The sequence below is a fragment of the Candoia aspera genome, chromosome 7 (genome assembly GCF_035149785.1).
Source record: "Candoia aspera isolate rCanAsp1 chromosome 7, rCanAsp1.hap2, whole genome shotgun sequence".
In the NCBI taxonomy this organism is placed as follows: domain Eukaryota; kingdom Metazoa; phylum Chordata; class Lepidosauria; order Squamata; family Boidae; genus Candoia; species Candoia aspera.
The window spans coordinates 28,764,687-28,788,320 of NC_086159.1; the positions used below are offsets into that span (position 1 = coordinate 28,764,687).

General features: G+C 37.1%; 1 protein-coding gene across 1 annotated transcript in view; it reads right to left on the reverse strand.

The window, feature by feature from the left end:
• Positions 1 to 339: 339 nt before the first annotated feature.
• Positions 340 to 23,634, reverse strand: part of TMEM184B (transmembrane protein 184B) — a 35,694-nt gene continuing 12,399 nt past the window's right edge. Inside the window, exons 4-9 of the mRNA XM_063309527.1 lie at positions 17,320 to 17,410; positions 16,262 to 16,337; positions 10,282 to 10,373; positions 8,304 to 8,473; positions 6,219 to 6,407; positions 340 to 4,210 (exon numbers count right to left, since the gene is read on the reverse strand). Of these exons, the coding sequence (XP_063165597.1) occupies positions 3,969 to 4,210; positions 6,219 to 6,407; positions 8,304 to 8,473; positions 10,282 to 10,373; positions 16,262 to 16,337; positions 17,320 to 17,410 (860 nt within the window). The 3' untranslated portion in view covers positions 340 to 3,968. The remainder of the gene's footprint in view (positions 4,211 to 6,218; positions 6,408 to 8,303; positions 8,474 to 10,281; positions 10,374 to 16,261; positions 16,338 to 17,319; positions 17,411 to 23,634) is intronic.

The following is a 23,634-nucleotide window of genomic DNA, read 5'->3' on the forward strand; positions in this document are numbered from 1 at the left end:
CATCTGCAAGAGAATTCCCAAATTTGAACCAAGTGTTAGGCATAGAAAATGATCCCTACTGGATTTTAAATCCCATTCCCATTGAATCCATTGTATTAGAATAATGCTGTGTAAAGTAATACTGTATCAAGTGGAAAATTTCACTGGCTGGAAGATACCTGCCCTTTTCAATAGTCTTTGCCATGCCCCATGTAACCATTTATCTTACTTATTAAAGTATCAAAACAATTAACTGCAACATTTGCAAGGTGTAGAATAAATTATAAATTGCTACCTTTTAAAAAGTGATTCCAGAAAAAAAATGTGAAAGGAAATGAACAAAAAACAGCCAGAAACATATTATATACAATCTATATTATCTATCTTTATTTCTCATATTTGCTTGTTTCCGCAAAGCAGTGTAACATCACAAATAACAAAATAGAGACAACAGCTTGTCTCTGAACTCACATCAGTTATTACATGGTAGGTACAAAACTAGGTAACTCTGTCTTATTATACAGTTCCCCCCCCCATTTATATACAAATATCTAAACTACATGGAAAAATAGTAAAAACTGAACTTGCAGTATGTTGCATGGCAAAAAAACAAGGAGAGGGAGGAAAGAGCTGATCAGGAAGCAGGCAGTGCCAAGATTATTTTGCTGGGATTGATGTATAAAGGGACTGATATATTAAGTGATTAGTCTCTGAGAAACCCTAACTGGGATGGACAATCATTGCCATACTAAGGAGCAAGCCTGTTGGGACCCTCCGTTTCCTGTATGGAAATAAACTCTTCCCATCACACAGCACTGGTGCTTCCATATGGCTCTAATTTTGAAAAAGTCACATTGCTATTGGACTGAGGGTACTTGCTTTGTAGGTGTCAAACTGTTTAAAACTGCTACTTATAGGATGCTTCAAAGTAATCAGCTCGTACATATAGTATATATTTATATATGGTATTCATTAATACAAATGAAAAATAGAGCTCTCCCCAACATTGAAGTATCTGCAAGTCAATCACATTATTCACCCATTCTGTTAAAAAAAAGGCTGATGCTGAAAATTCTTCACATGTGCAAGTATTAGCAACGTATACTGAAAGTGAGATAGAGTCAGGAAAATTACTTGGAAGCAAAACAGTGCTGAAATAAATAGAAAGACTGTGCATGCTTTGAACGTTATTTGGAAGTGCTTTGGGCTTTGCATGAGAGGCTCTGCAATTCAGTAAAGGAGCATGACCTTGTTCAGGTTTCTACAGATGCCTGAAAAAATGATGTGGCTGCCTTATAAGAGTCACCTTAACTTCAATTAGTGTATTCCTTAAAGCAGCAGCAAGTCTTTTTCTGGCTTCTACACAAGCTAGAAACTGGAAAAAGGTCTGGCTACTTGAAAATGCTAATTTCAACGTCTCTTTGAAATATTGAGGTCATATGTCATCCTATTCAGTTAAAATTTCCTACTGCTGGCACTAAAGGATAACTGAACTGACCTTACTCCCCAGTTGCAGGGACCTGAACTCCACAATTTATGCAAGAACAGCCTTCAACCTTCCTTTACTAAAAGCTGCAAAAATACTAATGTTACTTTGGCAAAAGTCTGCAAGGAAGGCTCATTGCGGCTCAATGTACCTAAATCTAATGCTAAAAAAACAAGATGGGGATTTCCTGGCAGAGGAACTTAGCATCATAGTTCAGCTACCTCTGGTCTGCTATTTTGATGTAATAATTGGGTATCAATTATCTATTGACAGCCTATGGAACTCTGGGTACCTAGAAAAAATGATAGGATTTTAAAAGTCAGCCCAAGCCCATATGAATATATTGTACAAGTCTAATGAAGCCAGGTGGATGATTGTACATTTACAGAAACAAGTTCCTGTTCTGTCTCCTTTTCTTCATCTCCCAAGTTCTCTGCTCTAACAATTCAGGCAGAAAACATGAGTGGAGCTTTCGTCCTCCACCATCCCAATTCCCGTTGAGTATCTTCTGGAAAAGGGGAAGTGCAAATCGTGGTGGCAGCAGCAGCCTAACTCCAGGAAAAATAACACAAGTTTCAGCAAATCTGCCAAGCTCCACACAAACACATTCTTGTCCAAAAAAGTGCAACTTGGACAAAGGATGCTGTTAATTGCTGTAGAGATCTGTGTTTGCTATGATGTGGTGTGTGTATGTGTTTTAAGGACAGAATGTTAAGGCACAGAGAAAATGAGCCATAGAGTCAACCCCCTGAGATCCTCACATTTAGACTCTCCAGTGAAGGGGTTAAAAAGCACAGTAAGAAATAAGTGCCAAATAACCACAACATGATGTGGGAGATGCAGCAGCTTCGAACAGAACCAGCATTACTGATGGAGTTGACTTGGGAGGGGAATAATGTTATTCCTATATATAACTATATAGGAATAAATAACTAATGTTATTCTCCTTTCCCCCTATAAATAACTAATGTTATTCCCCTTTTATGCAGCAATGTTAGTTCAACAGGCACAGTTAACCACAACCACAACAGCAACAAAGACGTGCAATATATTGCAATTAATCTGATTGCCATTTTCTGCTTTAAAAGGTGTCTGGCAAAACCAGTGAAGGGAGCCTATGATTCTTAGATAAAAAGACACATCTGGCCTATTGAGGTCAACAGACAACAATATACATACGTGTTTTAATCTTATGGGCTGTAGAAAATGATAGCAAGCACACCACATAGATGTGTTTAGATTTCTTGGCCAGACTGGTACAGGAGAAGAATAAGGGAAGGGAAGATGGAATGTTCTCCATCTTAGGCAAATGCCACCCCACTGCACTTAAAATTAACTATTAACATAGGTAAAATATTTACAGCACTTGCCAAAGGTGTTCTGGAATTTAAAGTCCAAGAAATGCACAGCTCAAAAAGGACAGACAAGGCAAAACAGATTTCTGTATCACTGCTTATACAATTCCTCCTCCAGAAGAAAACACATGAATTAAAAAAAAAAAGGCAACAGGATTCTAATAGTGTGTAAAATCACAAATTAAATCAATGCAGGGAAGCAGACTTGCACATTTGAATTTGGTATGTAGGCAGATCATATGAGATCTAAAGAAGAATAACTCAACATGGCCCTCACCCATAATGAATATATATGGGATGCATGTTTCCATTTCCTGGGCAACTTCCTTGGGAATATGCATCCATATACATCTATCTTGGGTCGCTTTCCCTGAAATTATGATCATTAGCGTCTTACAGAGATTTCTTCCTCTACAGATGGCACAAGCCTTGTTTTGCAAAAAATATCTTGCATATTCTCTTGAAATGCTGGGCAACAAAAAAATCACAAATGCCATATTTCCTATAAAGGGAAAAAGATCCGTGGATTGTTTCAATGCCGAATTTCTTGCCTTCCCCCACTCCCACTTTAGATCCTTTGCAGAGACTAATTGCACATAACATACTATGGAATATAACTAAAAGAAACCCTGGTCACAATAAAAAACTTAAAAAATTAATTAAAGGGCAATAGCTAAGGATGGGATTCTACCCTCAAATAATCGGAATTATGAAGGTGGAGGTACCTTTTCATAATATATTGCAGAAAAGAAATTTCTGCCAGTTTCATTTCAAATAATGTGGCAAATTAATAAAGATACAGCCTCATTTCTTGGAAACTGTTTGCCTGATTTCTGTAATACCAGCCTTTCCCCTTACAGATAATAGAAAAGTTATCAAAAGAAAATGTGTTTTACTCCTCTTGCACCTCTGTTCTAGGCTATGACAATTTAGTGTTTTTTAATTTTTTATTAAGTGAAATGTGCACTAGTTAAGCTTTTAGAAAAGAAAGTCCAAACCACCCGCATTGGCCACAATCATCCTTGCTTACAATTGGCATCAGAAAGTGCCCAATCCTGACTTGAGCACCATGTAAAAAAGGAATATAACCTGTTTCTGGTTCAATAAATAAAGGAAAGTTCCAGGCTATGGCATGTTCCATCAACCCCTTAAAATTCATCATCTGAGCTCAAGAGCAGGGTCTTCTCATTGTCACGGACACCAGAGGTGCTATGAGAGCGTGAAATTATGTGACTGCCATTCCGCCATGGTGGTCCATGTTCTAGGGTAGACTGCTGAGTGTATTGCTGATAGGCTGGGGAGAAGTTATGGATAGCATCCTGCACAATGTCATGGGGGTTCATGGTCTCCTTAAGGCTGCTAGAGATGCTCTTCATTGGGGCACAGCGTCCTAGAAAGAAACACAGTATATTAAAAATGGTAGCCAGAATACATTCTGCTTTTTCTCCACTCAGTTATCCCATAAACCTGGTCAAAAGCTACCTACAGCAGTTTCTGTTGGCACCCACATATTAACAAGGGCATGAATTAGGCAGGAACCAACTTTGACAACTAAAGAAAGTTTGGTTACTACCTCAAATTAGAAGTGAATGTATTTTAAGTATATGGTGTTCTTTTCAGTTCTTTCACAAAAACATCAACTCCAAAACTTTATTTATTTCAGCATAATTTGGAGTGAGTTATTTTGTTGTTGCTCCTGTTAAAAAAAAATTGGGAGACTGTAATCTGGAGTTACAAATCACCAAGAGAGCTATCAGAAATTAGAAAAACTGTATTCTGGTATACATCACATACGGTTACAGAGAAAAAAAATTGGCTTCCAAAACTTGCTACTTTTGTTCACAATCTGCCATTATTATTGCACATTAATATTTTACATATAATCATGTATATATAAAATATTAAAAAGATAATCATAATAGCTTAGATAATACATTATGTCAATTAAAGAAACAAAAGCAGTTATAACCCATAGTATAGCTAATTTTCAGAGGGGTGGGCATATTACAGGTAGTCCTCGCTTAGTGACCACAATTGGGACCAGCAACTCCACCACTAAGTGAAACACTATGTGACCATGACTTACAATTTTACTTTTGCATAATGGTGACATTAACTCTGCTTTTTGCAAGCTGGCTGAGAAGCATGCAAATGGTAATCACATGACTGCAGGACGCTGCAATGGTCGTAAATGCAAGGCTTGTTGCAAAGCTGTTTTTTTACACTGTTGTAACTTTGAATGGTCGCTAAATGAGGCAGTCAGTTAGCAAGGATTACCTGTAATTTATTACAGCAAAATAGCATCTTATATACTAATACTTCATTACTGAAGGCAGTGAGTCATGCCATGCACAAACACATTAGAGATTCTGATGTGTAGCTGTAGGTTTTTTAAAGTTTTCATCACAGCTGTTCCTATCAGGAAGAAGGAAGTCTCTTCTACTTTTCTAGTGCTGAGGAAAAATGTTTAATGAAGTGTTGATGATTTTCCCAAAGTACAAATATTTGCTGCTTCTAACATATGAGTTAGGGGAAATAGTGCAGGAAGCTGAAGTGGTAATAAGCAACAAATTGTGTCTCAACAATGAAGAAACAAACAAGTGCAGAGAGAGCTTGGCACCTACCATATGGACCATATGATGGAACAGCTGCACCAGATACCAGAGCCCAAAGCAAGGGAAAGAGAAAAGGAGGAGAGAAAAAAAGAGGAAGATATGGGAAACAACAGTCTGAAAAGGCAAGTAATTCTCAGGTTGTATAACAAGTTGATTTCTTTATTTTCACCCTCCACCCAATTTCACCAATGCTGTTGACCCAGAACTCTTCCTCAAGCAATAATAGTCAAAAATTTATACAATCAACTCTGAACAGCATAAAAGAAATAATAGCACTCATCCCAATTTTAGTATTAAAAAAGGAAGTGAACATAAGGTTTGTAATGTAATGTCAACTACCCATATTTACATCCTTGGAGATGTGTACTATTGGTCAAAATACTACTTGGCTTCTTGTGCCTTCAATATTTCCACTCTCTTCATGCTAAGACTGTTATTCCAAAGCTATTTCTCTTATTTTACACAGATGCAAGGTTCAGCAGGAATATGCCTTCTAGTCTCCTTTTGCTAGTTTCATAATCTATGCAGGGGAGTCCCTTGTAAGTCTAGAAAACTGCTGGTGGAGCTCACAGGACAGTGACCTATAATCCTACAGAAAATTGTCTTCATCTCTGCACAGCTGTGTTCAAAGAAATGAAAACCAGATCTGGTGCTGATCTATGTACAAATATGACAGGAGGAAAAAAGCATTCTGCTTCTCAAATGAAGCATTCAGAGAGTGAATTAAGTCGGCTGAGATAATCTCTCAGCTTCTTCTTACAGACTCAGTAATGTCCTCCGTACCTTGTGCATCAAGGTGCTTGTCTGCATAGACCCTATATGTGAATGCATGCCGCAGAGCAATAGCTGCAAAGAACATTTCCACGCAGATGATGAAATCCTGATAGCCGGCTGCTACGGTCCCCACAGATACATTGGCTGAGCGGATCTTAGGGATTGCACCACACTTCTCCAGAATGGCCAACAGCATCCCTGAATAGAACAGAAATATTCTGAAGTATTGTTCCCCCCCCTTATTTTTTCATGTTTTATTGTGGATTATTATTAATTGCTGGTATCTTAGTACAAACATTTCTCACTAAGATTACAAGTGATTTTGGTTAATGCTTCCATTCATTTTATTATGTTAAATCATTCATTCATTCATTCATTCATTCATTGCCATTAAGTATCTCTTTTACATAAAAACAGATTCCCTTTGAAAAACAAAAGGTAAGAATAGTTTAACAATGAAGCCAATTATCTAGAAAGCTCCCCTTCACTTGAAGTCTTCAAGAAAACCCCAGACAACTATCTTAGGTAGATGATTTAATTTGGATTACTTCATGGAGCAAAGGGTTGGACTCTATGATTTAAATGTCCCTTTTCAATTCTATGATCTTAACTACACGTGTTTCCATCCTAGCAGCTTATTCCAAATCTTAAAATAGAATATAACAATAAAAAATAGAGTATACAATATAACAACTGTTCGACTTCATTTTTAACTTCTGAGTTCAATTAGTATCAAAACCAAAACGAAAATAAATTAACTAGTTAACCATTAAATGCTTGGTGAAGGAGGTCTACTTTTACTTCTTCCTAAATGATAGGAGCCAAATGTAGCTCCTTAGGGCATGCACTCCATACAATCAACTCAGAAAAAGTTGCAGTTGACACCTAGCCAGAACTGTGCAAAGATGCTCCTTACCCCAGCTGCAAATTCAGCGATGCTGGGTCAAGAAAAACCCCTAAACTGTAAACCTACTCTTTCTGGGGGACTCCAATGCCATCCAGAGATAATCTCAATCCCAGAGTCCAACTTTCTCCTTACTAACAGCACCTCTGTTTTCTCTGGATTTAATATTAGCTTGTTTTCTCATATAGCCCATTACTGAGATTTAGGGTGCATTCAAGGGTAATTATTTCTTCCTGGGAGTTAGAAGGTAGGGAGCAGTAGAGCTGAATGGCATCCTATTCCAAAGCTCTGAATGACGTCCCCCAGTGGTTTCATGTAAATGTTAAACAGCATAGCAGACAAGATAGAGTCCAGTGGAACACCATAGGTCAATGGCCTAGGTTACTGAATCACAGCTCTCCAGAACCACCTTCTGGACATAGGATAACATGAAGGATCAGAACCACTACAAACAATACCCCTTAGGCCCATGTCTGATGGCCTAAAAGAGTAAACCAAAAAAATCAGTTCATATCAGAACTGAGATCTTCACTGGTGAAAACACACTGTTGATGGTATACTTTTAAAAAAATTTAAAAACCTTCTCTGCCTGTCTATACCATCCAAAGTCCAAAATGATGATTAATCAGGCTCAGGAAAGTAATTATTTATATTATACGAGGCCTGATGATATCAAGTTTTCTCTAGCCAATCCAGACTTTCACTTCCTATGGTTTTTATGCTAATTTGAACAAAAAGCATAGGTATGTTAATCATTGGCTGATTATGTGTATGGTGACTGATCCAGAAAGGATGCTAAATTCAAATGGGGGGTTATTTAAAAAAAGTGCAGCTATCTGCATAAACTACAATGAATAAACTCAAGTATATAGTTCTAAAAAACTGCTGCAGAATTGATTTGTTTGCTTGTTTAGCACCTTCTATTCATGACAATTGGGAATAATCTGATTCTAAAACTACCTGGCACTTGACTAAATGAATTGCCTTATTACAGCACAGTGGAACCGTAGCAGGAATAAAATAAGAGGTCCGTGTTACAATTGAATTATAAATGAAGTTAACATACAGGAATGGTACTGGAAATGAAAAAATCAAGAAAATGTAACATATATCATTCAATTGTAATGATCTACTAAATGTTCCCAATTATTTTTGCTCGTGAGTTGTAGGCATGTGCATTAATACCTCACCTTGCCAGAAGGACAGGAAAATGACAGACTTGACCATGAAAAATTTTAGGACAGGACTATAAGGACTGAGTAGTTCACGGGTGGCAAAATAGAAAAGGAAGAGGGCATACAGAGCCAAGCTGACTGAAATATTGTAAATGATTGTCACATAGAGATATCCGCTTGTGACGCTGTAAAGAAAGAAAGTGAACACGTCAGATATTTTTAGTATTGTCTGTCTTCAGAAAAGTTACAGTACAGACTTTCCCCTACCCAAGTATACCCTCCAGTCACTAAACAATGTTCCATTGCCAAGAGGCACACACAAACTAATTATTTCTACAATATTATAGTACAAGGCTCAGAGAGCACCAAGGACTCCACAGTTCAACAGCTACAAATATTCGCTTCAATTGATATTATAGTAAGTATCAAAATATCTTGAACTGCACTAAACAGAGTCAACAGTGGTGTTTTACTGAACAGTAAAAACAGTGAAAGTGAATATTGGGGACATGGCATTATGATTCAATCTCCACCATATTCCAAGAAGTAGTATTACAGAAGCTGCATTCAACTCAATGGCTATTAGGTTGTGCCAAAAGGCTCTTTTTTGTCCCACTCACTATTTAAGCCACTGGGTGACTCCATCATGCATTAGGACCTGGATGACATCAGAGAGCTAATGATGCTTAACGCTTATTTCTTCTTGATGCCAGAATCAGGTGGAACTGTACAGATGCTTGGCCAGTGTCTGGAGAAGGTAATGGTACCGATGAGGGCCAAGAAGCTGGAAACGAATCCTCTCAAAATAGAAGTGCTATAGATGGATAGCTCCCAGGTCCAAGAATTGGGTAAGTGCTTTGTTTTGGATGAGTCCCCACTCCTCTTACAGAGCGAGTTTGTGCACTGTTAGTATGTTGCTAGTACTCTGAGATGTAACCTTATCACCTTAGAAGTGGTTTGGCTATCTGATTGCCCTGACAGCTATTTCTGGGCAAGAACAACTTGACTACTGTCTTGTCCTTGAGGATAACAAGGAGGCTACAGCTTTCCATTCTGTGATAGCTGCAGCTCCTTCAAGACAACAAGAAGGCTGCAGGGCTATCACAGAATGGACAGCTAGGTTGTTGGCAGAAATATGATTTAGGAATTATATTACACTGGTTTTAAAGAAATAATATTGATAAGCAACATATATACAGTCCAAGATCAAGCTGTTAGTGATAATGCTCAAATCTGTAATGCTATGGGGCTTTGATATTGTGAGGAAGTACTAGATCCTGTATTCACCTGCCTTATTAAGATCTGCTAGGTGGTTTTCCTCTGCGTATCATCACTGGGAGCAGTACAGTGTGTGAGGTTTCTTACTGTGGCAGCCTAATTATGGAAAGTCACTCCCTTCTCCAGAATTTAAGTCATCGCCAACACTTCTTTTGTTCTGAAGTCAAATGAAGATCTTGTGATACTCATCTAAGATTTTGAGTTTAAGATCAGCTCAGTTTGTATTCTGGTTTATTGTCTTATATTTGTTTTATTCTGCCTGGAGGCTTACTAATATAAGGCACTTATATTCACATAAATATAAATATATACATAAGTTTAGAGCCTGGAAGAATCTGAAGAAATACTAATTACAGGGGAAATAATGCATGCATGCTTGACCAATGCACTGATCTAATACATTCTTTTTTTCCTATTTTATGCCCATCCAGTCTCCAACAATATAAAATATAATGCCAAAATAATTATTTGGTTCTGATCGTCCATCTCTATATCACTACCGCTACTACTACTACAACACTCTGTCTTATGCATATGATCCTCTTTTGCTCTCCCAGTTACGGCAAGCATTCATCTTTACAAAAACTAGTTTCCATTGAAAGCTTTGTTCTGCTGGTCAATGATTGAAATAAAGAGACTTGACTTAACTTGTTTCCATGTAGCAGGTATGTGTTATATAACAAAGAATCTCTTCACAATTAAATTATTTACTTACTCAAAGTCCCCATCCTGGTACTTTCCAAATGCCTGAAGAACAACTGTAATAATTGCCATGAGGGGTTTCACCACACAGAACTGCAGTGTGGCCTGGAAGAGAGGAAAGAGACAGACAATCAAAATGAGGATAAGAATATATAGCCATAGGCATCCCTAATCTTTTACCCTCTATGTGTAATTCCCAAAATTGCCTGCTAACAGGTCTGGGAATTCTGAAAGCCATGGTTCCAACCATATCAATGGTACGAACATGGGTTCTTTAACCAGCTCTGATCACCTGCTTTACCTATACTTCTGTTTAAGCAGATGGTTTGAATATCGATCAACTGTACTTAGGGTAAAAATGCGACTAATGTGACTTCTCTGACTTAAATTCAACTGCCAGAAGAGACAGTCACAATCCTGAAGCTTGACCAAACCTTTTGCTTCATATTTGATTCCCAGTTGGTTCTTGGATGGGAGTCTACCTTGGAGGAGCAGTACTATAGGCTACTGGGCAGTTGAAGAAATACATCAGAAGGGAAAGGCAAACCATTTCTGTATCATGTCAAGAAAATGCATGAACATATCCACATAAATTATCAGGAGTTGAGTTCAATTCAAAGGCAAATTTGCTGCAGCAGCTGGCTCACCTTGGTTTATCTAGAAAGCTAAGCAAAGTTAGGCTTGCTTAGTACTTAGATAGTACTAAGAACACCTCAGAATACTACTGCTGTAGGCTAGACAAGGAAGTTGAAAAATATCCCAGAAGAATGTAATGAAAATCATAACCATTTATTATCCCAGGAAAACTGTATGGATGTGTCCAAAGAAACCACCAGGAACTAAGCTTGACCTAAAAATGGCTTTTCTTTCCAATCCAATGGAATTGGAAAGCAGCAGGATAATGCTCCAAAAACAGAACAGAATTTGATGTGACAGGAGAAGCCAGCAGAAGAAAAATCCAAGTTCTAAAACAGTCCAGATCTGACCAGGAGCTGAAGAGAAAACAAAATCAGAAAAAAAACCCTTTCACTGCATCCCTGCAGGAGAGAAAACTGGGCAGTGGTTTGGAATGCTGCTGACTCCAAGCCTCACTTCCTCCTGTCACATGATACGTAGCATATGTAGCCTATCTTGTACCTCCCAGTGCAGACGGACATACACAAAACCAGTAATGAGAAGCAAGCAAACATGAATACCCAGAAACAGCATATATGACCCACTCTAAGCCTTTAAACACATAGGCAACACATACACATCTACCCTGATTAGATGATGATGATATTTATGTGGTGCCCAACACTCAGTGACTCTGGGAGGCTTACAAATGATTTAAAACATGGACAACATTATAATAAAAACAACAAGAAGCAAAAAGGGTAGAGCTGGCAGAACAACAACCAGGTAGAAACAAACCACTGACAACAAAGGCCCGCATAGTTAAAGCAATGGTGTTCCCCATAGTAACATATGGCTGCGAGAGCTGGACCATAAGGAAGGCTGAGCGAAGGAAGATCGATGCTTTGGAACTGTGGTGTTGGAGGAAAATTCTGAGAGTGCCTTGGACTGCAAGAAGATCAAACCAGTCCATCCTCCAGGAAATAAAGCCAGACTGCTCACTGGAGGGAATGATATCAAAGGCAAAGCTGAAATACTTTGGCCACATAATGAGAAGACAGGACACCCTGGAGAAGAAGATGATGCTAGGGAGAGTGGAAGGCAAAAGGAAGAGGGGCCGACCAAGGGCAAGGTGGATGGATGATATTCTAGAGGTGACGGACTCGTCCCTGGGGGAGCTGGGGGTGTTGACGACCGACAGGAAGCTCTGGCGTGGGCTGGTCCATGAAGTCATGAAGAGTCAGAAGCGACTAAACGAATAAACAACAACAGAAACAAACCAACAAACAAAACAACCTAACTTAAAAGGAGGCTTGAGTCATCCCCACCAAAGACCTGGATAAAGAGGCAGGTCTTCAGGTCCCTTTGAAACACCAGCAGAATGGGGGCCATTCAGATTCTCACATCGACACATACGAAAGCAACACATGTGTACCAGTCTGGATTAGATCCTGGGAAGGTGTACTTATACACAGAGGCAACTTGTTATTTCATTACACAGAAGAAAATATAGTAATGGTACTGGTAAGGGGACTAGAAAGAATTCCAGAAACCATGCTCTGAATGCTTTCTCCACCTTGTTTTTACTCCTTAAGAAGCATCATGACAGAATATAACTATCTATCAGAAAACTTCGATGAAATAAATAGGTGACATAGTAGTTTTAACTGCCAAAATTTTGTGAAATAAGTACAACTCCCTTGAATTCAAAGAACCCTTGACTACAGACAAACAATAGATAGTTCACAGCAATCTAGACTCTGAAATCAATTTTTTACAAAGATTAATAGTTTCATACATCAATACAGTACTTATAAAAAAATAGCAGCCTGAAATTCATAAATGGGCCACACCAAGAAAAAAAAAAGCTGCCAGATGAATACATAATTTCATACTCCTGTCCTAGTTGTTGTCAGATGTATAAACCTAGCATATGCAGGATCACGTACTGTATAGATTTTTATTAGATTTCTTGTATACTAGCCTCTTTTGTTACAGGTTTTTAAAATTATTTGTTTAATTTTTAAAATTACTAATAATCAACATTGGCAAGGATGTTCTATCCCTTATTTTTTGCCACTGCCTTTATAAAGCAGTTCTGTTTATTGTTGGAAGGCAGGGAACAAGAGTAGCTAATGGTGGCTTAAATGACTACCTCTAATAGTACTTTAGCAATGTTTTAGCTATGTAATAGGCTATCCTAAACCAGGGTACTCGATATTTAGGATGCCTTTGAAATGATTTAAGTACAGGAAATGTTAGCTATATTTCTTGGATGTAGCTGAATGTAAACTAGGCCTAATGACCACAGAAGAATCCAAGGATGAAATAGGACTACCATATCTAGTGTCATGAGTACTGATGGTGAGCAGGAGGGGGCCTCTATCCAGGGCGGAAAACGCATGCATAGTACTGAGGAGTTAAGCAGCCATTCAAAGAGACACAGATCAGACCCGCCTTAACTTTGGCGTTTATCTGTCTGGGTTCTTCCCACGCTTCTTCAGTTTGTTAGGATTTTCTGTCTATGTAGCAGTAATAAAACACTAGAGACCTATTCCTTGTCTCAGAGTGGTTCCTGGCTATTAGGACATCAAGGCTGCAAAACCCAGACAACCTCTAGATGGTATCTAGGAGATACAGAAAAGTTTACTTATTTGTTGCCATCTGGTTGTCATCCAGATTTTTGCAGCCAAGATATGATGGCCCTAGTGAAACCATGAGACAGTTCAAAAGGAAATCCTTTTTTATAATACACACACTAGAAGCTGCCCATTCAGTCAGACAGAACAGAAAGCCAAAGAAAGGGAAAAGTTTGTGATAACTCTTGGGTGATGATCATAAGACTTCAAGGAGGTTAAAAATCCAAACACAAGCCAGCCAGTGAGTCATAACCAACTTGTGAACTGGAAAATGTCAAGCTAATTGTTAAACTGTGCAGCTGAGCTTCCTCTTCTTCATTCTGAGGACTGTTTAATCATTTTCCTGTGGCCCAATCCTACAAATGTTTATTTTTAAACACTTCCTGGTGAAAAAAGTATTAAGACATATTGGAAGAACAAGTGGGTGCAAACGACCTAGACAACTACCCAGTCATCAGGCAGATGTCTGAGAAAGAGACAAATCAAAGCCTGTGATGGATCGGGCCCTCTTCAGAATCTCATTGCCCATCACATTTCTGAGACCTGAGGATGCCATTTTTGCCCTAGGCAGAATGCTGGGAGCAAGCACACAGCAGCAACTTCTTCGTAGAAATGAATGGACTGATGATCCAGTCAAACCTGTTGTTTCAAAAGTTGTTTTCAAAGAAACCCTTTGTTATGCATATAGGCAATGTACACACATTTCTTCATGGCAATCTTTTGAGTTGTAAACTCAAACTTGCATCAAGTCTCCATATTTTTACAGTGAAATAGCAAGTCAGTTTCTTGTATTGCAGGGGGCTTCCAGGGAAGGTATGGTGAACTGAAGATGGCTCTGCAAAAGCGGAGCCAACGACTGCAACAAAGATCAAGGAACTGGTGAGTAAACTGGCTCCTTGGAACCTCTCCAGATAAGGAGGATGGGAGATTACCCACATGTGCTCTGGACAGCTTCTCCCCACGAGGAGACTGCCAGACAGTGGTTTTCCACAGATTTGAGTGCCAGGAGATGACAGGGTTAGCCATCTTGCTCACAACTGTGACAGAGACTTTCAAAGGACACTGAGTTCACAAGCCTCACTTTCTAATCACTTTCAGAAATTGCTCATTGATTACTTCTAAGCTATTAGAGACCTTCAGAATGACAAGTTTGAAAACGCCAGGTGAGTCTGCCTTTAATGCTGAATGAAAGAAAACTTTAATTATAAGTTTAAGAATTTAAAGAATCTGAAATAAACAGCAAAAAGCTGAATAAGATTTTGATCTTAGAAAGTTATAAACGGACTTCCAGATAAAATTGGAATATTGAAACTTTAACAATAAGATTTTGGAATTAATTATAAAGTACAAGTGGCTTCTCATGGGAAATAGATCCTGTTTTGGTTTTTACAAGACACAACATAGATAAACAATTTCATGATTTCAAAAACTGGACACTAGAGGGGACTAAAGATTTTAGATAGAGGAAAGATATACAGGCCTGCAGGATGGTTATGACAATAAAAATACTGAAGGAGACTTTTGAAAAATGGAATCAGAAAATAGTAGCAGCAATATCAACAATGTCAGTAGTGATGTCTGCTTCTATGGATAGACTATGTCTGAAAGATGTTATTGAAGAAATGTCAGATGTAGAACAATTTTTATCTGACAAGATGCAGATGGTACTGAAAGTGGATTTAGAACTGACAGGCCAAGAGAAAGATTTAGAAAAGGATGTTTCACTGGATCTACAAAAGAAACTGGTGGAAGTTTTAAAATTTAAAAAGGAAGTACAAATGACAAAGCAAGAGAGTGACCTGGATAACTTTTTCCTACTGGATTTACAAAAGAGGCTTGTTAAAGCCTTGAAGAATTCTGTGTGATCGGACAAAGAAATGAAGAGAAATCAAATTGACAATATTTGAATGAACTAAAGATTAAAACCATTAGAAGTAAAAGGAAGGAATATAAAGTTGGCTTATTTGATCAAGATTAAAATAAGATATGCTTTTAATTCTGGCTACCCTTTTTGGACTTTCTGCTGACACCAAGACTGAAAAGATGATCTTTTATGGATTTGTTTATAGCTAAGAAATGGGATATAGGATGAAGAGAAAAGTTACTAAATTTGTTTATACTTGTGATGAAGGTTGGAAATCTCTTATTGATATATTTCTTTTCTCTTTATCATAGTCTTACTTTTCTCTTACTTCTTTTTTCTTGCTTTTTCCTTGCGCTTTTTAACTCCTCTCTATTTTCTTTTCTTTCTTTAAGTTTAGTTTGTATTAGAGATTTTACTATTATAATCAAAATTCTTAATAAAATTATATACCAAAAAAAGGTTTCTTGTATTTCAAAGCTCTTGGCTGAAAAGTGAAGTGATAAGTCACATCGGTATAGCAAGTGAAATTTCAATTCATAATTTCCTGTTCCATAATTCACACTTCATTTCCACAAACTCATGGCTAAGTTTGTACTAAGTAATTCTCTTTTTTTCCCTATTTCTAATTTTCAAAGTTGTCACATACAGAGGACTAATTTCCATAATTACTGGTATGATTTGAAATTAAAATGTTAAGAGAGAACAAGATTTTCCTGGATACATCCACTCATATTAATCAACATCCATGTCATACCTTTAGCAATGAGATAAACCTTAGATAAGGAATCTCAAGAGATCCCCCTTTGAAATATGCCAAAAAAACCACCCCACTGTGATAGTACCTAGTTTTTCAGTTTGATTTTGTCAATCCATACCTGTTTACAAAATCTCAGAAAACCAATGGAATATGTCTTTCCCCATAAGCAACAAGTCCCATACATGCAGCTGGACCTAAAAGCAACAGAACAGTATGTCCAATTAGAACAAAGTAAGATTTTATGTAGCACTGGCTTAAAAAACATAGATATATGTTTAAGCATGTAACAATGGGATGACAATACCTCTTTTACACAAAAATACAATACCTCTTTTAAGCAAAAAATCAAACAAAATAGGCACACAAACTTTTTTTTCAACATGCTTTCTCATGCCAAATTAAAACTGGAAGATTCACTCCTCCTACAACTGCTCTAGGACAAAACTCTCATTTTTAACAGAGCTAAACTACATTGTATTTCTGGAGTATGACAAATCCCACAAGTTCTCAGTGTGGAACTTTGTTGATTTCAATGTTAATTTGAAATAGAAATAGAAATAGAGACAGAAACAGTGTTGGACACTGAATGCTTAAAATGAAATGCTGGATGGAGTAAAAGCAGAAAGGCTACTAGTACAATTTGTGAATAATCCAATTAATCAACCAGCTGAGTACAGATATTGTTACAGTGAACAAATCTTATTCAATATCAGGGCACTGTTTTTATTACTAGTTTCTTTTCAATTTACTTTCCTTACATGTTTTAAGGTTTTCATGTATCGCCTTGTTGCAATTAGGTGGCTTATAAACAGAAATCACCATCTCCTTATAGAGTGCTCGTTGTAGAGGAGATAGAACAAATTCTGTGATTGATATCTATCTAGTCTTTCTTTCACCAAATGGAGAATGTCTGTATTGCAAAGCATCTGAAAGAGGTGCTATACAAGACATGGGAGTACAAATGAAGCATCTCTCTTCAAATCATTAAAGCAGCTGCATCCTTTGCAAAAGCTGGAACAATCTTCAGCTGTACAAGCCTTGCAAAAGACAAAGGTTCTTGAACCATTCAAAGGGAGTGCTTCATTTCCAATCCATGTGTCACAAGGTATCTCTTTCAAATGTTCTGCAGTCCTAAAACATATAAAATACACATATATTTAGATACCAAATACTCACTCTATAGGCTTTCCTCTAATCTCAGACATGATGGAGCTCTCTCCACCAAGGTACTCATAGCAGAGGCTAAGGAAGTTGTAGATGACAAAAGCTGCAAAAAACAAACAAATCAACCAACCACAGATTAAGCCAGCAAAATATCACTCAGTATAAGCAAAATGTCACTGAAAGAAGAGGCTACTGTAAGAATTATTTTTGAAGAATGCCCTTTATTATTTTTGTATGTGCTTGTGATTTTTTTAAATCTGCTGTTTCAATAATGGAGTGCACTCTTTTAAATGATTTGTTAAAAAAAAACAGTTTAGAGATATGATGGATGATGCTAAAAACTATAACACAGAAAAGCCACTGCTGGCAGCTACAGTAAATAGCTTAAGACAAAACTATCTGTTTGTTGCCAGGGCCAGCAGACTGAACAGATAAGGTGGAAAACAAGCAACAAGGAAACCCAGACAGCCATAATACATACATTCATATATACAATGTTCATTAAATGAAATTAGAAAATAACCAAATAATGCTTTCACCAGACAGAAATTTATCTCATAGTTATTCCAGGTGAAGCACCTTCAGCAAACAAGTCAGATTCTACAGACAGTGACCTCTATGTTCTCTAAAAGAAATCCAGATCAGAATTTTAGATAACTGGCACCTAACTATCCAAGCAAGGATGCACATCAAGCCCATGATCCAATGTTACACTGACAAACCAGTATATCAGCCATTTTGAAGACTAGTTATGTATTTATTTATTATGACCTTTTAGAAAGTGCTCTGCAACCAAAAGAAGAACTGCAGCATTTAACAAATAACTTGTTCAGATGTCTTTTTCGCTGCATCTTAAACATATTTTTAGAATCACAGTGCTCCCTAGTGTCAATGACACGGATAGTATATTCAGTGAAGAAGTGTCTTAACAAAGTCTCTTATCCAAATACTAACCAGGCACTACATGGGTAAGCTTGTTCACACAAATAATAAATATCCACCCTCTAGGATAAATCAGCATATTTTGGTCAGGTCATCACACTTAAAAGAACACAAAATGTTAACATGGCATTTAAAAGTCCTTATAAAGAGAACAGTACAAGTTCCTGCCTGCCGAAGAATAATGGTGGTTTCACAGCACTCATAATATAATTTGATGAGTTCCTAATTCAAATCTGTCTCTCTTCCAAAGGCAGTAGATGCAACCTCCTATCCGTTATAACAGCTTACAAGTCTATTGCAAAATTACTGAAAACACATACAAGAAGTCTTTCAGCACCTGAAATGTCATATACTACTATCAAGATTATCATTAGCTTTAGTCTTAGTTTACTGAATACACTGTGATGAAATAATAAACTAACATAAGCTAATTTTAACAGAGCATACCCTCTCAAATAATCCAAAAAGAAGAGAACTATTATATTTGGCCATTACCTAAGCTATGATAACTTTCCCCAATTTATTTTTGGCCAATTTATCCTTTTCCATTGTTTCACTAACAGACTTTTGATGGATATTTCAAGTAAGGTATCACATAGCATACTGAACTGCAGATGTGAGGGTCCTGATATAACAGAAAATATTGTTTAGTTCTGTAATTATGTTGTGTGCTCCTTAATAATGAACACTGAGTATATGGATCTACTGCAGGATAACATGGATAACATGTGCAAGATGGCTCTTATCTCACATACTTCTTTCTTTGAGAAGAATGCAACTTTTATCTGAAACTCAAACTAACTGTGTCATGCTAACAACACCTGCAGTGATTGCATCTCATTTTTTTCTTTCAAAAAATTAATTATAGGAGCAAGGGCGTGGGCATGGAGGTGATTTTCACTGACACAACAGAAAAGAGATTCTTTCCTCAGGCTAATAATAGCCAGGGGAGAGAGTTATTTTCTTTGGGACCACAATAAAAGGTTTAAGTCTTTCATGTCTGCCCACTTTGGCTCTGGGAACATATGACCCACCAAATATAACTGTTGTATTTTTTTACAACAATAAATGAAGAATAAAGCAAAACACTTTTTAAAACTTAATATTCAATGCCTGCTGCCACTATAAGGATTTATTCTACTAAAGTTTCAAGACATACTAATTCAAATAATACTACTGTTAATTCTGAGCAGTCTCCTCTTCAATTCTTTATTAGAGAATTCTGTATGATTTAATGGGTTATAAATGTCTTCTAACTTGGTTCAACCTAGAAACTTCATCTCCAGATATCTATAAAACAAGCCCAACTATTTGTTGGAGGAAGAAGCAAGAAACCATGCTGCCTAGGAGGCCATCCCCTTTACCCAGAGAAAGCAAAGGTTTCTTAGCATAATGTATTTATTTATTCATAAATAACAAATATAAGACAAATAGTTCATCACAAGAGGTTTTCAACAGGATACATCAATCATACGTCCATTTTACCCAGAAACGAATTAACTTCCAAGAAGATATGAATAAGATTGCATGGAAATGTCTGCAAGCCACTGGCCACAATATTCTTTATTATGAAATATGCTTATTATTTAAAAATTCCAGAACGACTATTTGTCATAATATCACTATCATCAGACCATGGTAAGAAAACTAAGAAACAAACAAAAAAGTGATGGGGGGGGGGAAGGTGGAAGAAAGAACAGAATACATTTGGTTTGAGTATATATTTTAAAACACTGGCTGATTTGAAATGAAGTGCTGAATATGTGCATTAACATTTGTATAAGGGCAATCTTTCCAAAGCAAAATAAATAATCTCCCTTGAAATGAAGGCAGATTCCCATCCTCTCCTGCTCTTGCTTTTTCTAGAAATACTTCTGAAAAGTTCGAGAGCAGACAACATTGAAGGGGAGGGGAAATAAACACCATTAACACTCAGGCTATTGAGCTGGACAAACTGGCAAATTTTAGAATGTGGGCTGACCCTCCAAGCAGATGTTATGATGTTCGCAATCTCCCTAAGCGAAGCAAAGGAATAACAGCTGTTGCTAGGAGATGAGATTCACAGAACAGCAGGCTTCCCGCTATGACTTTGTATATACATGTACAGCAATGGATAAGAACGGGAAAACTCAACCAAACAGAAAATTTCTGACTGAGTGCTTGCTTGATTTATATCCTGTCTTTTTGCTGGGGGCTTAGCAAAAAAACCTCTATTCATGTTTACAAAAAACCTCTATTCATTTTATTTGAACAACAATAACTCTGTGAAGTAGGTTGGACAGAGTGTGTGTGACTGGCTCAAAGTTACCCGATGAGCTTCCAGGCCAAGTATATATTTCTGCTATCAGGTATCATATTCCAGTGCATTGTTACCAGTATGAAGGGCCCCACATTTCTCTCAAACAGAGAATTTTGGGTCCTTCACAGTCCCTTGTGAAACCAAGATTGTCTTATCCCATCCCAAAAGGTCCAAGCAAAAAAGTATAGCCAACCAACCCAAAACAGAGGAATATGGATATGGCATAATTACAGAAAGGAGAAAACTACACAAGATAGGCAGACTCTGAAGGTTCAAGCCACACTTCACAAGTCCAGATGAATGAACTGGCTTGAAGTGCTGGAGGACTAGAGCAAGGTTACAAAAAACAGTATCTCCAGCAATCAGGAGTCTTCAAGAGAGAATGTTTTATATTGTTCCCAAACCTTCGCCCCAGCTGATGTGCAGCTGTCTTGCTTAGAAAACATAAGTAAAAGCAATCATTCCCACAGAGCTCTTTTCTACAATCTTGTATTTCTGCACATTTTAGTCCTTTGATATTTGATTTTACTCAGCTTGGGCTTCCCTTGGAGTCAGATGGTATGCTGGAGAATCTGCACTGTTCTAGAAAACAAAGTTTACTGGGGATTAGTTCTTTGCAAGTCCTTGTGTTTGGGCCTGGCTCTGTGGATATCTTGGCTTAGCCACACTCTAGTCATCCTCTTCCTCTCAGGATAAGTCACTCCACTGCTTGGAGTTGTATATGAAAAAAAAAAGGCAGGATAAAAATCTTTAAAAAAAATGGATGGGATATCTCGAACACCAAAATAACAATCTTAATTGATTGGAGAAATGGCCTAAAAGTATGAAATTTTGTAAAGTTCTTCACTTAGAAAACCAAAAATTAAATATGTAGGTATAGGATGGGGGTTATCTTATTAATAATGGCAATTATGAAAAAGATCTTGGAATATAAGCCAGCAGTGTGCTAAGACTGCAAAGAAGGCAAATTTACTCTTACGCTGCATCAGTGTATTTCTAAATTAGGGAGGTATTGTTCCACTTTATTCTGCACATACTTTTAAGAAGAATTCAGACAATTTGGAACAGATTCAGAGAAAGGCAATGGGAATGATTGGGGACTAGAAGCTAAGATCCACAAAGACAACTAAAAGGAGTTTCATGTGTTTAGCCTTGAGAAAAGATGACTGAAGGAGGTATGATAGCATTCTTCAAGTACCTAAAAAAATGTTACATACAAGTAAATCATGATTTCTTATTTCAGAGATCTTGAATAACAGACTTAAGCTGCAGGAAGGCAGATTCTGATTGAATACCAGAATGTTAACAGTAAGAATAGTTTGACAATGGAACTATTTATGCAGAATGGTAATGGACTCCCCTTCACTTAATGTATTGAAGCGGAGGCTAGGCAGCAATCTAGCTTTAAGCTGAAATCCTGCACTGAGCAGAGGTGGATTCAAAGGCAAGTTTTGTTCCAACGCTATGATCCTATAATCTCTTTGAGCAACTTCAAAAGTTCTATAAAGTAAATTAAAATTGACTTTTTAAAAAAAAATGCTATATTAAAGCTAATCAGATGGATCACAGACCAGCTGGGGGACTTATTTTTTTTCATTTATTTTCTGCAAGTATCTTACAAACCACCTCTTTTTCCCCGAGGCAATTGTGACTACAATTAAATCTATGATATTTGGAAAGGCTGTTCTCTCTGATGGATTTCCAGTTGATTGGTATAAATATATTGCTTTCTTCTTTTCTGTTTCACTGGAGATACTTGCTGAAGCTTTCCTAATAGACTGCTACCCTCTCTTTTAACAAGGCTTATATTATGGCCTTCCCAAACTGGAAAGGATCCTACATTTTCCAGTCATAAACTATTTGAAAAGCTGGATGCTCAGATGTAACAGCTACACTGGCCCATAGATTACAGTGTGTACTCCTAACCAGCTAAGTTGATTTTATATAGGTCTATCACATTCTAATATTTGATTTCTAATTGATGTAATAGTTAACATAATTTATGTAATTAAATCACTGACAACATTGTCATTTGTACCAATTTACATTCTTTGAATAATAACAACTGAACAATTGTGTCAATTATCTGGACTGCTTCAGTAACAGTGGATTTGCCCTATTACTTGGTGGGTAGGTAGTAAAATCTGAACTAAAATGTTCTCTATTGCATCCAATGTCTAGTAAATACCTGTAAAATTGAAATTTTACTTAACTGGTAAATCTCCCTTTAAGGTAAACTGGATGTCTTACATTTACCTTGAACTAGCTTAGTTCTGATGAAGCAGTTTTTAAAACTTTTGCAGGACAACTCCAAGTTTGATTTATGTCAGAATGCTACCTACCTACCTAGTGTTATGGATGCTTTTGAATTTCCATATTGGATAATGTCATGTGAGACAGCTGTAGTTTCTATACCAGCAACCTATATTTATGGGGCTGAAGGATATAGACAATAATTGTTATATTAATTAATTCATTTACAAGTGAACTTGAATGTCCTTTTTAAAATAAACACGGTTCTTTGGATTTTAAAATCTGGTTAATACATCATCAGAAAAAATATTTTATGTATATTGACCACCTGAATGAATAAGGCTTGGATGATTGCTGTTGGAGATACAGTTCAGAAGTTTAGGTCATGTAGTTGGATCTGCTCTAATACAGGTAGTCCTCATTTAGTGACTGCATTGTTTAGCAACCGTTCACAATTACAGTGGTGATAGGAAAGTAATTTTATGACCAATCCTTGCATTTATGACCTTCACAGGTCTGTAAAGCAAAGGACAGCTGAAGTAATATTGTAAAATCGTGATGTTTCACTTAGCGATCACTTGGCTTAATGACTGAGTTGCTGGTCCCAATTGTGGTCACTAAAGGACTACCTGTATTGCCTATTTGAGGCTGAACTTCACAGAACTGTCAATATGATTTAAGCAACTGTTGTTTATCATAGATACATATGTTCTATAGAATTTCAATTAATTCCCAGTATTTGAAATTTATCAAGATGTCAAGAAATACGGACTGTTGGTATACGGGAGACAACCAAAATTATTATTATATAATGGGAAGTGAAATCTACATTT